General features: G+C 40.4%; 1 protein-coding gene across 1 annotated transcript; it reads left to right on the plus strand.

The window, feature by feature from the left end:
* The first annotated feature begins 591 nt into the window (after nucleotides 1-591).
* Nucleotides 592-15,496, plus strand: FKBP3 (FKBP prolyl isomerase 3). Its single transcript, XM_084793724.1, has 7 exons — nucleotides 592-764; nucleotides 4,633-4,734; nucleotides 6,332-6,439; nucleotides 10,537-10,672; nucleotides 11,634-11,701; nucleotides 13,405-13,502; nucleotides 15,190-15,496. Exons 1-7 carry the CDS (start codon nucleotides 657-659, stop codon nucleotides 15,242-15,244), a joined length of 675 nt encoding a protein of 224 aa, XP_084649850.1. The 5' UTR covers nucleotides 592-656; the 3' UTR covers nucleotides 15,245-15,496.
* The last annotated feature ends 43 nt before the right edge of the window (nucleotides 15,497-15,539 follow it).

The following is a 15,539-nucleotide window of genomic DNA, read 5'->3' on the forward strand; positions in this document are numbered from 1 at the left end:
CTCTCACTATTGAAAAGAGGTATTTTAAGTACAGTTTCATTAGATTGTTTTATTCAGGCTTTTAATTTTGTAGACAAACATCTGTTGTTTGGTTTGGGGAGATTTGCGTTTAGTTTTGGGTAAATTGTTTTGATGGGCAAGGACTAAATCAATCCAGATGAGATTATGGTAGAACTCGATAAAATAAGATGGAAAACCGGAATGGTGGGTTTTTTTTAAACAGTTTACAATCTGTACCTTTAAAAGACATGCATGGTAGTAAGTAAATAATAAACAAGTGTGGGTAATGACTATCCAAGAAACGCCTCACAAAGCATCAAACTAAAGGATGTCTGACGTCGTCATTGCATTCAGCTGGCGAACTCAACGAAGCCCTCACACCCAGCACTGACATCACTCTAGCCCACATTCCAGTCTCCTCTAGTACGAAGGCAGCTCCAGACCAGGCCTGGGCAGAGTCTCGCAGGCTCACAGAGGCAGAAGCCCCGCCCTCTCGGAGCATGGCGCATGCCCAGATCATGCTTCAGGGGCGGGGCCGCGCCCCTGGTGGAGGCCTCACCCCTCGAGCGTGACGCAAACCCAGGCCACGCCCCAGGGGCGGGGCGGCGCTGGACTTGAGGCGGGTTGGCTCAGTGCGGCGGCGGCAGCAGGGGAAGATGGCGGCGGCTGTTCCGCAGCGTGCATGGACCGTAGAGCAGTTGCGCAGCGAGCAGCTGCCCAAGAAGGACATTATCAAGTTTCTTCAGGATCACGGTTCAGATTCGGTACCAGAGGCATCTGGGCGGCCGGGCAGGGTCGGCCTGGGGCCGCTTCACCCCCCGGAGATGCCATACATCCCGGATTCCTCGATGCCCCCGCCCTCGTCTTCTGTGGCCCACGGGTGCTGGCCAGGCCCAAGCGGCCCGCGTGAGCTGCCCCTGCTACAGCGGGGATCGGCCGTGTTTCCTAGGGCAGGCGAGTGAGCTGCCGTCGTAGTTTTAAGTCTCATTTGTGTTCTTTGAGGGCCGAGCACCTGAGAAAAAGGAGCCTGAGTCGTTGGCCTCTGAGGCGGGGGCGAGGAATCTGGAGTGCACGATTCCCGGGCGCGGAATGCTGGCCACTGGGAAATGGGAGGGCTGTAAAGTGTGTGGGAACCTCGTGTGCATCTTGCTTGTCTTACCAATTTATCAAATACCGAACTATATAATCCGTGATTTTCAAAAGCCCATATATTACTGTTTAACTTTTTTGTTACCAAATCTCTTACAGAATACCTTTATACTTAAGGGACTTATGTGAATTTTTTATACTATGGACCTCTATGGTTAGAAGCACTCAGATTTGAAAATTGCTAGTTGTATAATGCAGTTTTCAGCCTTGTCCGCACTTAGCCACCCATTTGTAGTCACAGGTTATTTTTGTCAGACTTGACTTTTTGTCCTTCTGAAGTAATCATTCATTCCGCCCCCACCTTGATTTTTTTTGGGGGGGGGGCAGCGTCTCACGTGCTGACTGGCCTCAAACTCCTGATCCGCTTGCCTTCACCTCCCGAGTGCTAGGGATAATACTCATGTGTCACCATGTCGTGTTCCCTACCTCGTTAAATTGTTTGATGATAACACGTTGTTGTGCATCTAGCCACCACTTAGAAATATAAAGTGTGGCCTGAATTTGGCTTTCTTCAGTTTCTCAGATTCTAAAATGTCAAAATATGGAGTGCTCTGTGATTCCATGCCCAGCTTCAGCCAAGGAAATGCTTTTGATAACACCCATTTAAATGCATGCTTTCTATTGGTCATCACATACCCATTCCTGTTTTTACGTTCTACTATTTAACGTTTTTTAAAAAAGTTTCTAGGCTCTTTTGAAAAGATTGTATTTTCACTTAGGATCTTGTGAGGGAGATTCAAGGACTCTCACACTGCCAACTCCTTGCATATGCATAATTATCCTGGCGTCAGAAGATAGTTCAGCCAGTGTTTAGGTAGCATCTGTGGTAAGAATTAGAACCATGTTTGAATATACAAGGGTGAACAGGGAAAGACACCTTTGCAAATAGACCCTTATGCCAGGCTAATAGATTTTTTTCTTGAGCCATTATGCTTTTCAGCAGTAAGAGTAGTAGGCATTCACTAACCTCAACACTGCACTACTTTTACACTGCCTTTAAAGAGCTTATCCGAAAGTTGACTTTAATAAAAATATGTTCTTTGTTACTTTTAGACTTTTAGGTTAAATTGACCTGACGTGGAAATTTCAAGAGACTTGGAACATCATAATAGTTTTGTAATAATGCATGTTCCCCAGTGATCATTCTCTTAGCTAAATTGGTTGATGGTCATTATTTTTGATAATCACAGAATAGCAGATAGTTATATTTTAGATGTTTTTCTGGACTCCTTTCCAAGAAGTCATGGGGGTGCTGAAGTAACTGGTTATTTCTATATAACCAACTTTTGTCTCCTTTTGACAGTCTTGTTTATTTATTTGTTTTTTAGAGACAGAGCTTTTCCATGTAGCTTTAGTTGTCCTGGACTTGCTTTGTAGACCAGGCTGGCCTTGAATTCACAGTGATCCACCTGCCTCTGCCTTCCTGAGGCGTACTCCACCATGCTTGGCTTTTTGCCATTCTTTTATCATGTATTTGATAGGAGTAGAGATCATGGTAGTGTATACCTTTAATCCCAGAGGTAGAAGCTGGTAGATTTCTGAGTTGACCTGGACTACATAGTAAATTCTAGGCTGGCCAGGTGTACATATTGAGACCCTGTGTAAAAAAAAGGTGAGGAAGGGAGCAAAGTGGGGAGGAAAAATGGAGTAGTGACAAAAAGTAGTTTTTAAAAAACAAACAAACAAAAAACCTCATAGGTGCAGAAAACAGCTTTAAGAAAATAAGAAATTTTAGAGACCAGACTGGAGAAATGGCTCATAAGAATGCTAAGAGTTAGGATGCCCAGAATGACGGAAGCTGCAGGAGGTAGTGTGTGCCTGTCATCACGGTGTTCCGTGGTAAATGGAGACTAGAGAATCCTTGGAAGCTGTTAGGCCAGCTGGCCTGTAAGAGAGCACCTGGCTCAGTGTGAAACAAGAACCTCCACCTAAGGAATTCTGAGTTCAGCATATCATACATGCTTTTTGGGTGTACACACACACACACACACACACACACACACACACACACGAGTTAATTTTGTTTTTTCACTTTTTAACACACAAGATTTTTAACCCTCACCAGACTATGAATTGATTTTTTAAAAATTAATGTTGCCTAATTTTTTTGTTTTCTTGAGACAGTCTTACTGTGTAGCGTAAGATGGCCCAGAACTCTCCATCCTGCCTCAGCCTCGAAGGTGCTTTGTTATTTTACATGTGTTTATTTATTTGTTTATTTATTTATTGGCTTACTGTGTGTAGGCATAAGTGTCCCAACACTTGAGGACAGAGGACAGCTTGTAGGACTCTGCTCTCTCCTACTGTGCACGACACGGATTGAATTCAGGTCATCAGACTATCCTCTAGGCCAAAAGCTGATTCTTTTGAAAAGCTTGGTCTCTACTCTACAGTAAGAGCTAAGACTTTAGTCCAGATAATAAGACTCCACATTCCGTACACTATCCTTACCAAATAGTGTGTTGTAGACAGGTCAGGGTATCCATTCCCAACATGGCTTGAGGCTCCCAAAGGCATGCCAAGTAGCATTCTACCAGGAGGAGCGCTTATAGTATGCTTAGTGCTTAGATATTCTTTTCTGTGTATTCTGTAATAGGAGAAAGGTTAGAATAAATTTGTCGCCCACATGTACTATAGTTCCAGCTCTTTAATACCTGATATTTTAAAATCTGTTTTTAAAGAGTGGGATATAAGCCGGATGTGGTGGCACATACCTTTAATCCGAGCCCTAGGGAAGCAGAGGCAGGGGGATCTCTGTGAGTTCTAGGCCAGCCTTGGTCTACAAAGGAATCCAGGATAGCTAAACTACATAAAGAAACCGTGTCTCAAAAAACAAACAAATAAGGATGGGATATAAAATACAGTGTTTATTCTAGTTTTTCATTACTACTATTGAAAACATAGCAGCTAGCACAAAAAGACTATTTCTGAGTTTCTTGGTTTTGATATAGGGTCTTACTATCTGGCCACACTGGTATTGAATTGCTGAGCTCAGGGGATCCTCCTGCCTCAGACTACAGCCCCATCACACCAGGCTTCATTTTCTTTTCTTTCTTCGTTTGTTTCTTTTCTTAAGACAGGGCCTCAAGTATCTTAGCCTATCTTTTTTTTTTTTTTTTTGGTTTTTTGAGACAGGGTCTCTCTGTGTTAGCCTGGGCTGTCCTGGACTTACTTTGTAGACCAGGCTGGCCTCGAACTCAACAGCGATCCGCCCGCCTCTGCCTCCCGAGTGCTGGGATTAAAGGCGTGCGCCACCACGCCCAGCCCTTATCTTAGCCTATCTTAAACTCTCGGTGCCAGGACTTTTAGGTGTGCATGACCAAACCCAGTTTATGTGGTATGTAGAACAGACTCAGTTTTATGCATGCCATGTAAGCACTCTACCTTCTCAGCTACATGCTCAGCTCCAGACTCTATTTTCTAATTTTAGATCCTTCCTACTCAAGGGAAAGTATTTTAACTAATCAGCTTTTTTCTTTGTAGTTCCTTGCAGAGCATAAATTATTGGGAAATATAAAAAATGTAGCTAAGACTGCTAATAAGGACCATTTGGTGACTGCCTATAACCATCTTTTTGAAAGTAAGGTGAGTGATAACATCCTTTTAAGAGACTTTCATATAGAAATTTCACTTCTGCCAGGCATTAGTGGTCAACTTTAATCCCAGCACTTGGGATGCAGAAGCAGGTAGATCTCTGATTTTGAAGCCAGCCTGGTGTACAATGGCTATAGAGAAACCCTGTATCGAAAAACCAAAAAATAAAAAAATTAAAAAAATAAATTCACTTTTCTTTGTGAAGAACAAGTTGGGTTTTTTCCTGTGATCATAATAGGACTTTCTTTTCTTCGTGTGTGTGTGTGTGTGTGTGTGTGTGTGTGTGTGTGTGTGTGTGTGTGTGTGTGTTTTGAGACAGGGTTTCTCTGTGTAATAGCCCTGGCTGTCCTAGATTCACTTTGCAGTCCAGGCTGGCCATGAACTCCCAAAGATCATCCTGCCTCTGCTTCCCTAGTGCTCTGATTAAAGGTGTATGCCACCACGCCCAACATAATTGGACTTTCTGTCATATCAAGCAAAACTAATGTATAACATGGTTGAGTGTTTGGGGTATTCTTAAAAGAACCAGGTTTTTGTTGTTTTTTATTATCTACCCCTATAATGTGAGACATCAGTTTTTGGTTGGTTTTTGTTTTGTTTTTTGAGACAGGGTTTCTCTGTGTAATAGGCCTGGTTGTCTTGGAACTCTCTTTGTAGACCAGGCTGGCCTTGAACTCACAGAGATCTGCCTGCCTCTTGCCTCCAAGAATGCTGGGATTAAAGGTGTGTACTACCACTCCAGGCTCAACAAATTCTTATGTAAATCCATTTAAGTCAGTTGGCATTCTCTATACTGTTATAACAGGTTGTTAAAGAATTTAGACGGTTTAGAAGGTAAGATGTTAAGAAAAACAGATTTTGGGCTAGAGAGATGACTCAGCAATTAAGAATACTGTCTACACTTCCAGAGGTCTTGAGTTCAGTTCCCAACAACGACATGGTGGCTCATAACAGTTTATAATGAGTTCTGATGTGCAGCTATACATGAAGGCAGGATACTGAACACATAATAAATCAATCAATCTTAAATAAAACAAAAAACAAAAAACAGTCCTCCTCTAAAGGCTGGGCATGGTGGAGCACACCTTTAATCCCAGCACTCTGGAGGCAGAGGCAGGGGGAACGCAGATTGCTTTGAGTTGAGGCAAGCCTGATCTACAAATACAAAGCAAATCTGGGACAGGCAGGGCTAACACAGAAACCCTGTCTCAAAAAAACCAAAAAAGAAAAACAGATTTTAAAAAGTTACTTAATATTTGTTTGCTGTGAAGTGATCATCAACTACAGAACATTTTATTGAAGGAGCTGAGAGCAGTGTACATCTCTCTAGCCTGGGCTGCTTGTCAGAGGTCATGGTGTTTGTTTATAATTTATATTATGAAATGGTTTGATGGTCATAATTTATTGACTTTACATTTAAATCAGTAATGTCTTTGTTTTTAGATGAGCTCCTTTGATGGCATACTTTTGTTTGATTTATTGATAGAACAATAGAATGTCTTCATTGGGCAGATGTTTATTGAAGGGAGGGAGATCTATATACTCTTCCTTGTTATTAGCTTCTCCTCAGTACTAACATTTTTTACAGCGTTTCAAGGGTACTGAAACTGTAAGTAAAGTGTCTGAGCAAGTGAAAAACATGAAGCTTAACGACGATAAACCCAAAGAAGCCAAGTCTGAAGAGACTCTAGATGAGGTTTGTATATAATATTTTTACATTTCTCTTTTTCTTTTTTTCTTCTTTATATAGAACTAAAGATTGAACCTAGGACTTCACACATAGTAGACAAGTGCTATACCATGGATCTAACGCCAAGTACTTGTTTTGATTTTGCGAATGTCTTCACTAAATTGTGCAGGCTGGCCTCCATCACCTACCTGCCTAGCAGGGCTTAAAGGCCTGATAAGGCTCCATCCCCAGCCTGCCTAACATCTCTATCTCTTGAAATAAACTAAGGCGTGGTTGAATACAGCTACTTTCTCAGAGCTAAGCTGTGATTTGGACTGTACTGACTCATTATCCTTAGTATAGAAATAAACTGAAGAGCTGATAGCTTCTGGCCAGAGCTTCCAAGCTTTCTGAACTATTTTAAGAACCTGATTCTGTAGCCAAGTTGGGCTGAATTAAAGAAACTTCCTTTTAAGTTATTTTTAGCCTTTCTAATGAACATGGTGTTCCTGGCTGTGGAAACAGTCCATGCGTGGGTTCAGGGTATGGGTTCATGTCTAATCTTTCCCAGCCCAAGTTTTATGTTCTCTTAAAAAGTTTGAAGAATCAGATAAAGTCATCTGGGGGGTGGGGGGGTGGGGGGGTGTTGGAGACAGGGTTTTGCTTCGTAGTCTAGGTTGGTTTCAAACTCTTGATTTTTCTACCTCAACCACCTGAGTACAAGAATTGTAGCTGGGCATGGTGGTGCACGCCTTTAATCCCAGCACTTGGAGGCAGAGGCAGGCGGATCTCTCCATGCCAGCCTGGTCTACAAAGCGAGTCCAGGAAAGCTAAGGCTACACGGAGTAACCCTGTCTTGAAAAACAAACAAAACAAAAAATTTAGTAAAATACTTGTAGAGTGCAAGGATTAAAGGCGTGTGCCACCATGCCCATCTTATATCCCATTCTTTAAAAGTAGACTTAAAGTAGTAGGTATTAAAGAGTTCTTAAGAAATTGTGTTTTGCTGGTATTCCTAATACTCAGAGGCAGAGGCAGGCAAATCTGAGTTCAAAGCCAGGCTTGTCTACAAAGTGAGTCCAGGACAGCCATAGCTGTTACATAGAGAAAACCTGTCTAGAAAAACCAGAAGCAATCTGGTGAATCTTGCTAAGACCTATAGCTTTGACATTAGTTCTTGGCATAGAAGCTCTATGAATACTTAATTCTTTTCTTTTTCCTGTGCCCTACAGTTTTATTAAATTGGGAACACTGAAGTCAAATACACGCTCTCCCTCTTCCTAGATCCTCTCATTGAACCTGTATCCATCCCTGTTGTTTCTATGCTTCTACTTTAGAACTACAGGGGGGAAATGGTGAAGAAGTGAGCAGAAAGTGTTCATTAGGCTTGGCCTGAACTCATGTTGTTTGGTTAACATGGCCAAAGTCACAAGAAAGTATTCTAAAAATCTGAATCCAGTTGGCTGCTGTCATGGGTACTCATGTGGATCACAGGATTTATTTCTCTTTAAAAAAAAATTATGGGCTGGTACAATAGCTCGGTTGGTAAAAAAATACTGACATTACAGGTTAGAGGACTCTTGATTCCCTAAAATTCATATAAAACCAGATGGAATAGTCCCATTGCCTGTAATTCTTGCTCTGTAAGGAGATGGGAAGCAGAGACAGAATCCCCAGTTTGCTGTAACCCAGGCTGCCCTTGAACACATGATCCTCCGTCCTTAGTCTCTCAAGTGCTGGCATCATAAGCATAGGCCACCATGCCCAAATTAGGCTTGTTTGCTTAATTGGTTTTTGTTTTGTTACAGGAGGGGCTTAATTTATTATTTCTTTGTTGTTGGATGCTGTCTTGGGCTGTAGGATGTTTAGTTGTTTTTGTCAACATGACGATACTAGTCACATGGAAAGAGGGATCCTCCATTGGAGATTTACAGCCATCAGATTTGCATGTTGGGGCACCCTGGGCAAGTGGTCCAAGGTTGTGTAAGTAAGCTGAACAAACCAGTAAGCTTTTCCCCATTGGTTCCTGCATTGACTCCCTTCAGTGATAAGCTTTGATGGAGATGTGTAGGTGAAATAAACCCCTCTCCCCAAGTTGGTTTTGGTTTTGTGTTTCTCTGTGTAGTCTTGCCTTTGGTGATGCCTGCTCTGTAGATCAAACTGGCCTCATACTCACAGAGATCCACCTGCCTTTGCCTCCCAAGTGCTGGGACTGAAGGCATGCATCACCACTGCCCAGCTTGCTTGCTTTATTTATTTATTTTAATTGTTTAACCTTTATTTTATGTGCATTGGTGTTTTACCTACATGCATGTCTCTGTGAGTGTCAGATTTGGAGTTACAGAAAGCTTGGAGTTGTCATGTGGGTGCTGTGATTTGAACCAGACTTCTGTAAGAGTAGTGAGCACCCTTTACCACTGAGTCATCTCTCCAGCCCTTCCACCCCAAAGTTGTTTTTGATTATTGTGTTTATCACAGTCATAGCAACAGAAAGCAAACTAGGACAGTGTCCCTAAGCCCCTCCCACTTAATAACAATTTAAAATGTCTCCAGACAATATTGACTTCCTGAGGAAGTAAAATTCCTTGTATAAAGTCTACTAATGCATAATTGTAATATAGTGCTAGAGAAATGGCTCAGCAGGTTACAGGTATGTACTGGGAAGCCTGGCACCCAGATTTTGACACCCAGAATTCATGTACAAGTTGAAGTAGATGAATCTTGAGAGATGGCTCAGAAGTTTAAAATACTTCCTTCTTTTCCAGAAGGCCTGAGTTCAGTTGCCAGCACCAATGTGGACAGTTCATAACTACCCAGCTACCCATTATTCTAGCTTTAGTGGGTCATACTCTTTTGGCCTTTAGTCACCCACAAACACTCAGATAAAAATAAAACTTGGTAATGATGTTAAAGAGAATCAACTACAGAAAGTAGCCTCTCACTGACATGTACATATACACACTAAAATTTTTTATTAAAAAAATTGAAACATATGAGTCAAGCGAGGTGGCGCATACCTAAAATCCCAGCACATAGTGAGTTCGAGGCAGGCAGATCTCTGTGAGTTCGAGGCCAGCCTGGTCTACAGAGTCCAGGACAGCCAAGGCTACACAGAGAAACCCTTATTTGGGAGGGGTGGTGGTGATGGTGTCAGTGAAGGAATCTAGAGCCAAGGGAGGCATGTGTACATAATAATTGAATGCATGACTTGACCAGCTACAAATAGGTGAGGAAGAAAGATAGAAAATACTATTTTATTCATTTCCAAACTCAGGAACCAAGTATATTTTAAATCCTTGATAACTAGCCTTGCTACTTGTTTTAAAAGATTTGCAGACTAAAAATTATTTTGGACAATGCAGATCCATCTCTAAATACAGAAATTGTTAATTTGCATGACTATTTTTTACCTCCAAAACTTTCTGTTGTTTGAGATATGATCCCAGCTTATTACTCTAACTCGACTTAAATTCAGATTTGCTGTCTTGCCTCTGAGTAATAGGATTAAAGGCATTTGCCACCATACATAGTTCTAGCTAAGATTTTATGGAGTCATATTCAGGCTGTGGATGGAGGCATTACCAGTCTTCATTTTCACTGGATATGGTAAAAAAAAAAAAATCATAACACAATTATTGGTGCCAATACAACTCAAATTGGTGGTGATGGGACTGCTATAGTACCTTAGGAATTTATTATTTTTCTTTTTTTTAATTTATTTTTATTTTATGTGCATTGGTGTTTTGCTTGCATGTCTATGAGAGGGTGTCAGATCTTGCAATTACAGACAGTTGTGAGCTGCCATGTGGGTGTTGAGAATTAAACCTGGGTCCTTTGGAAGAGCAGTCAATGCTCTTGACCACCGAGCCATCCAACTGAGAATTTATGGTATAGAATAATTAACATAGTCATGCTTTAAGAATTTTAGTTTCCAAGATGCTCTAAGTAATGACATTACATGGCCTTGAAGTGAATTTTATGCTTGTCATTGGTTGACAAGGTTTCTTAACTCACAGATGTTGGCAACAGTTAGTTACTCTGGCCTGACTTTAGTAACCATTAGTTACAAGTATTTCTGTCACCTTTTAAAAAGGACATACATAACTATGTGCATTTGTTTTTAGGGTCCACCGAAATACACAAAATCTGTACTAAAAAAGGGAGATAAAACCAACTTTCCTAAAAAGGGAGATGTTGTTCACTGCTGGTATACAGGGACACTCCCGGATGGAACTGTTTTTGATACTAATATTCAAACAAGTAAGTGTTATCTTTTGTGCAGTAAACAAATGAACAGATGGAGATTTTTTTTCTTTGCCATTACTTTTCCCTGATGTCTTTTGTACCAAGATTTTCTCGGCAGTGGGTTGTTAGCTGGCTAATCTTCATCATTTGGCAAACAAAAAATGAGCAACTTGAGGAAAGCTTTATGTTTACCTTAGATCTCTTAAAATTATTAAAAGCGGTTTAGTTTGGCTCTCAGTGGTGACACTCCAAGAACAGTGGAACTGGCATCTGCTCTGCTACTGGTGGCACTTGTGTGGCCATCATTGAGGGAGGTTAGTGCTCAGCTTGCTTTTGCTAATAGTCCACTATTCATTTAGCTAATATTATGCACATAATCACCTCTTAACACTCCTGCAAACCGTAAAACAGCAGCATTGGGGACCAAGTCTCCGTACCACGCTAGTAAGGAAAGACAGTATTCAAACCTAGCAGTGTTCCAGAATGCTTTTTAAGCTGGTGTGGTAGCTCATGCCTTTAATTCTGGCACTTTATAGTCAAAAAAGCAGGAAATTCATTGCAAGTTCAGGGTCTTAAGTCCTGAGTTCGAGGCCAGCTACATAGTGAGATTCAGTCCTGGTCCTTTGCTTTCAATTGTGTTCACCTTTGATGCTACATGTAGCTAGCTGTGTGTGTGTGTTGTGTGTAGGTATGTATACACTTCAATATACACCTCAAACACGTTTTAAGATTACTTTTGTCCTGTAATCCCAGCACTCAGGAGGCAGAGGAAGGTGGATCACTGTAAGTTCGAGGCCAGCCTGGTCTACAAAGTGAGTCCAGGACAGCTAAGGCTACCCAGAGAAACCCTGTCTCAAAAACAAACAAACAAAAAGATTTGTATCATGATTGGGCAGTTCTTAAATACCTAATATTAGAGTTTAGAAGGTAATTAAAAGTATATAGTATATGATTAAGAGGAAATTTTGTTTTGCAGGTTCAAAGAAGAAGAAAAATGCCAAGCCTTTAAGTTTTAAGGTTGGAGTAGGCAAGGTTATCAGAGGAGTAAGTAAATAAGAATGGCAAATGAGTCCCTAGGTATTCTAAACACATGCTATTTGTTGTGTAAGGTTCTGAAAAGTTTGGATTGTGGGAGTGGGGAGCAACTTCATGGTACAACACTTGCCTAGCATATGTAAGATCCTACCTGGGTTAGATTCTAAACACATCTTAGTTACTATTCTGTTGTTGTGAAGACACCTAAGCAAGGCAGGTATCTTCCATACAGTTCCAGAGGCTTAGTCCATTAACAACATGGCCAAGAGACTGAAGACATGGTGCTGGAAAAGTGACTGAGATCTTTACATCCTGATCCACAGGCACTAGTCAGGAAACTGGGCCTGGCATTGGGCTTTTGAAACCTCAGTGCTCAGGCTGGAAAAGTGGCTCAGTGGAGCACTGGCTGCGCCACCAGAGGTCCTGAGTTCAATTCCCAGCAATGACATGGTAGCCCACAACCATCTGTAATGAGATAGGATTCCTCCTTCTACTCTGTGTAAAGATGAGCACTCATATACATTAAATAAATAAATAAATATTAAGGGAAAAAAATCTCCAAAGCCCACTCCAAGCAACACACTTCTAACAAGGCCACACTTAATCCTTCCAAACAGTTCCATCATCTGGGGACTGTGTAGATCCATAAATATATGGATCTACAGGAGACATTTTCATTCAAACGACCACAACACAGTTTTTTAAAGTCCAAGAACTGGGATTGGAGATACTGCAGAAATAATCTTTGAAAGTCTGTATACAGACTTTGTAGTATCCTTGCTGACTGACCTGGTACAAGTTTTCTAAGTGTTAATTTCCTCACAAATCTTACATCCTAGCACTCTATAGACAGATGCAGCTAGATCTTTGAGTCTACACCTCAAGTTTTGGCGCAGCCAGGGATACATAGAGAACTTGCCAAACTCCAGAGGTATATAGGTAGTAGAGAGTATAATTTAATATAGTGGGGACTCATACAGTAGTTCCTATGTATAAGCTTACATTTATTATTTTTCTTACTAATACTGTCAGAAAACAGCCTTAACTTTCACATTTAAGATTTTTGTACCACATATAATGAAAACATCTATTCCACTAAAGCACTTATAGAAACAGGAAATCTTTGAGACAACAGTATGCATATGAAAAGTAACGAAGTAAATCTTATTTGGTTTTTCATGACAAGGTTTCTTTGTAGCCTTGGCTGTTCTGGACCAGACTGGCCTCAAACTACAAGCATGCACTACCTTGCCTGGCACAAAGTTAAATCTTAAGAAGTTGGTCTTATGTAGGATTAACTATTACTACAAAGTACTGAAAAAATTAGAAGTCAGGTTGATAAATTTCTCAAATTTTCATGTGAGTGACTATCCCTCAGAAATTAAGATGGTGACATCCAAAACGCTTACTTAATGTAGCTATAAAAATATGACAAGCTGCTTTCAGCAGAAGGTGCCTACAAAGGGAAGGGATACATAGAAAGACCAGGTTGTCTCAAAACAACAAACAAATTTTTGTGTTCTGTATGCCTTGTGTATATAATACTATAAGGAGACTAGAAATTTCTCAGAAGCTGGAGGTACAGGCAGATAGGAGCTGCCTAACTTCTGAGCCATCCCTCCACCCCAAATAGAATTAATTTAAAAATAGTTGTATTTGCTGTTCAGTATATTTACATGTGTTTTGAAAATTGCCATTATTTTTGTTTTTAGTGGGATGAAGCGCTCCTGACTATGAGTAAAGGAGAAAAAGCTCGACTAGAGATTGAGCCAGAATGGGCCTATGGAAAGAAAGGACAGCCTGATGCCAAGTATCCTTTTTCCTTTATAGCACACACTCCATATCTACCTCCATCCCACCACCAAGCCTTTCAACCTGAATTATTTTAAAGAATGTACGTGCATTAGTATTTGCCTGCACATATGTCTGTTAAGAGTGTTAGATCCTGGAATTAACAATTGGGAACTGCCATGTGTGTTCTGAGAATTGAATCTGGGTCCTTTCAAAGAGCAGTCAATCCTCTTAGCCACTGATCTCTCCAGCCCCCTAAATTAGACTCTTAAAAATAACATGGTACAAGAGAGAATGCCCACAAGTTATTCTTGGATTTCCATTTGCATGCTGTGGTATATATGTGCTCACAGACACAGGCATATAAATTTCAGCAATTTTTTAACGACTACCTAGGTGTGAAAATGCTAAGCCAGCCATTAAGTCAAGAATCCTTTCCAGGTAGTGTTCCTCATAGTCAGATGGTCATGTATCTGCATGTCCAATGTGGATGACACCCCTTGTCCTGCGCAGGCCATAGGCATATGACACCAATTACTGGCTAGTGTTTTCTCTTGATGCTAAACAGTCAAAATTTTGTCTTCATGGGGCGTGGTGGCGCACGCCTTTAATCCCAGCATTCAGGAGGCAGAGGCAGGCGGGTCACAGTGAGTTAGAGGCCAACCTGGTCTACATAGTAAATCCAGAACATCCAAGGCTACACAGAGAAACCCTGTCTCAAAAAACCAAAAAAAGAAAATATTTCCTGATTTTTCCCCCCTACCCCCCACTTTTGTGATAGGATACTACTATAAGGAGACTAGAAGTTTCTCAGAAGCTGGAGTTACAGGCAGATAGAAGATAGGCAGATAGGTACCTAACTTCTGAACCATCCCTCCACCCCAAATAGAATTAAAAAATAGGTGTATGTTTTAAATTACAAAATAGGGCTTACCAAGTGAAAGCTTACTTCATCTTTTAGAGGTACCCCCCTCCCTCCCCTTTTTTGTAAAGAGATCTTATTTAGCTTTAACCTTTAAAATTTCTAATCCTACAGGTGTGCGAATCATATTTATAAATATGTACTGTGGTTGAAATGTTTTATTTCAAGTTGCAATGCCCATACATAAAATTTTTGTGCTACAGTGTCATTTAACTGAACGATAAAGCTTAGCAATGGAACACAATAGTTTACCATATATAAAATGAAGGAGACATTGGAACGTATAATATTGTAAGCATTTATTTATGATTACAGTGTTTCTGTGATAGGCTATTTGTCAACATTTACAAAATGCAGAAAGGCAATCAATCCGATAGTTAAGTGGGAAAGTAATCTTTAGCTGTTTGATACAGGGATTTGTGGAGGATAAGGAGTAAGGTTAAGTCCTCTCTGTAATATTAAAAAAGTTAAATTCATCTGGTGTGAAAACATCCAAAGTTAGTAATAGATGCCATGTTCTGTCTCATACAAACTTTGATTCACTTAAAGTAGCAATCTTTGTAAGTTATCGGCTAATTTGGTAGCATTACTTTTGTGTCCAGGTAAGAAGAATGCTTGGTGAAACTTGATTTTTATGGTTTCTATTTATTACTAAGTATACCTTTAGTAAATTAAAGCTACCCTGAGTCAAACACAAACCTCTTCCTCTTACATGAACTGGAACAGTCTTCCTGGACTAATAATAAGCACATCTCGTCAGATTTTCCTTGACCCTTTCCTACAGAATTCCACCAAATACCAAGCTTACTTTTGAAGTGGAGTTGGTAGATATTGACTGAAACCAGTGCTTCAAATCAGCAATAATAAGAACTTGATGTGACTAATTAGTACTTGTTACTATTGTCAGGGAAGAGTCAACCAGAAAATACAAGGCTTTAAAGCTTGTTTACTTGATCTCAATTTTTGAGGAATGTAATCCCCTTTAAGTCTCAGATATTTTACTATAGCTATGTATAGTATTAAGAACTTCTTTTCCTTTTACCTCATACACTAAAAGTTAAATAAAGATGTCATGGATTGTCTTGATTTAATTGACTTGTGTTGTGGTATTAATATTCTGATTAAGTAAACAGA

The sequence above is a fragment of the Acomys minous genome (assembly GCF_964271855.1).
Source record: "Acomys minous genome assembly, chromosome: 8".
NCBI classification, from domain to species: domain Eukaryota; kingdom Metazoa; phylum Chordata; class Mammalia; order Rodentia; family Muridae; genus Acomys; species Acomys minous.

Excerpts from the sequence above, each read along its gene's own strand:
- FKBP3 (XM_084793724.1), top strand. The coding sequence starts at position 657 with ATGGCGGCGGCTGTTCCGCAGCGTGCATGGACCGTAGAGCAGTTGCGC. Across the intron at positions 4,735-6,331 it reads ACCATCTTTTTGAAAGTAAG|CGTTTCAAGGGTACTGAAAC; the intron begins GTGAGTGATAAC and ends CATTTTTTACAG. Across the intron at positions 10,673-11,633 it reads TGATACTAATATTCAAACAA|GTTCAAAGAAGAAGAAAAAT; the intron begins GTAAGTGTTATC and ends TTTGTTTTGCAG.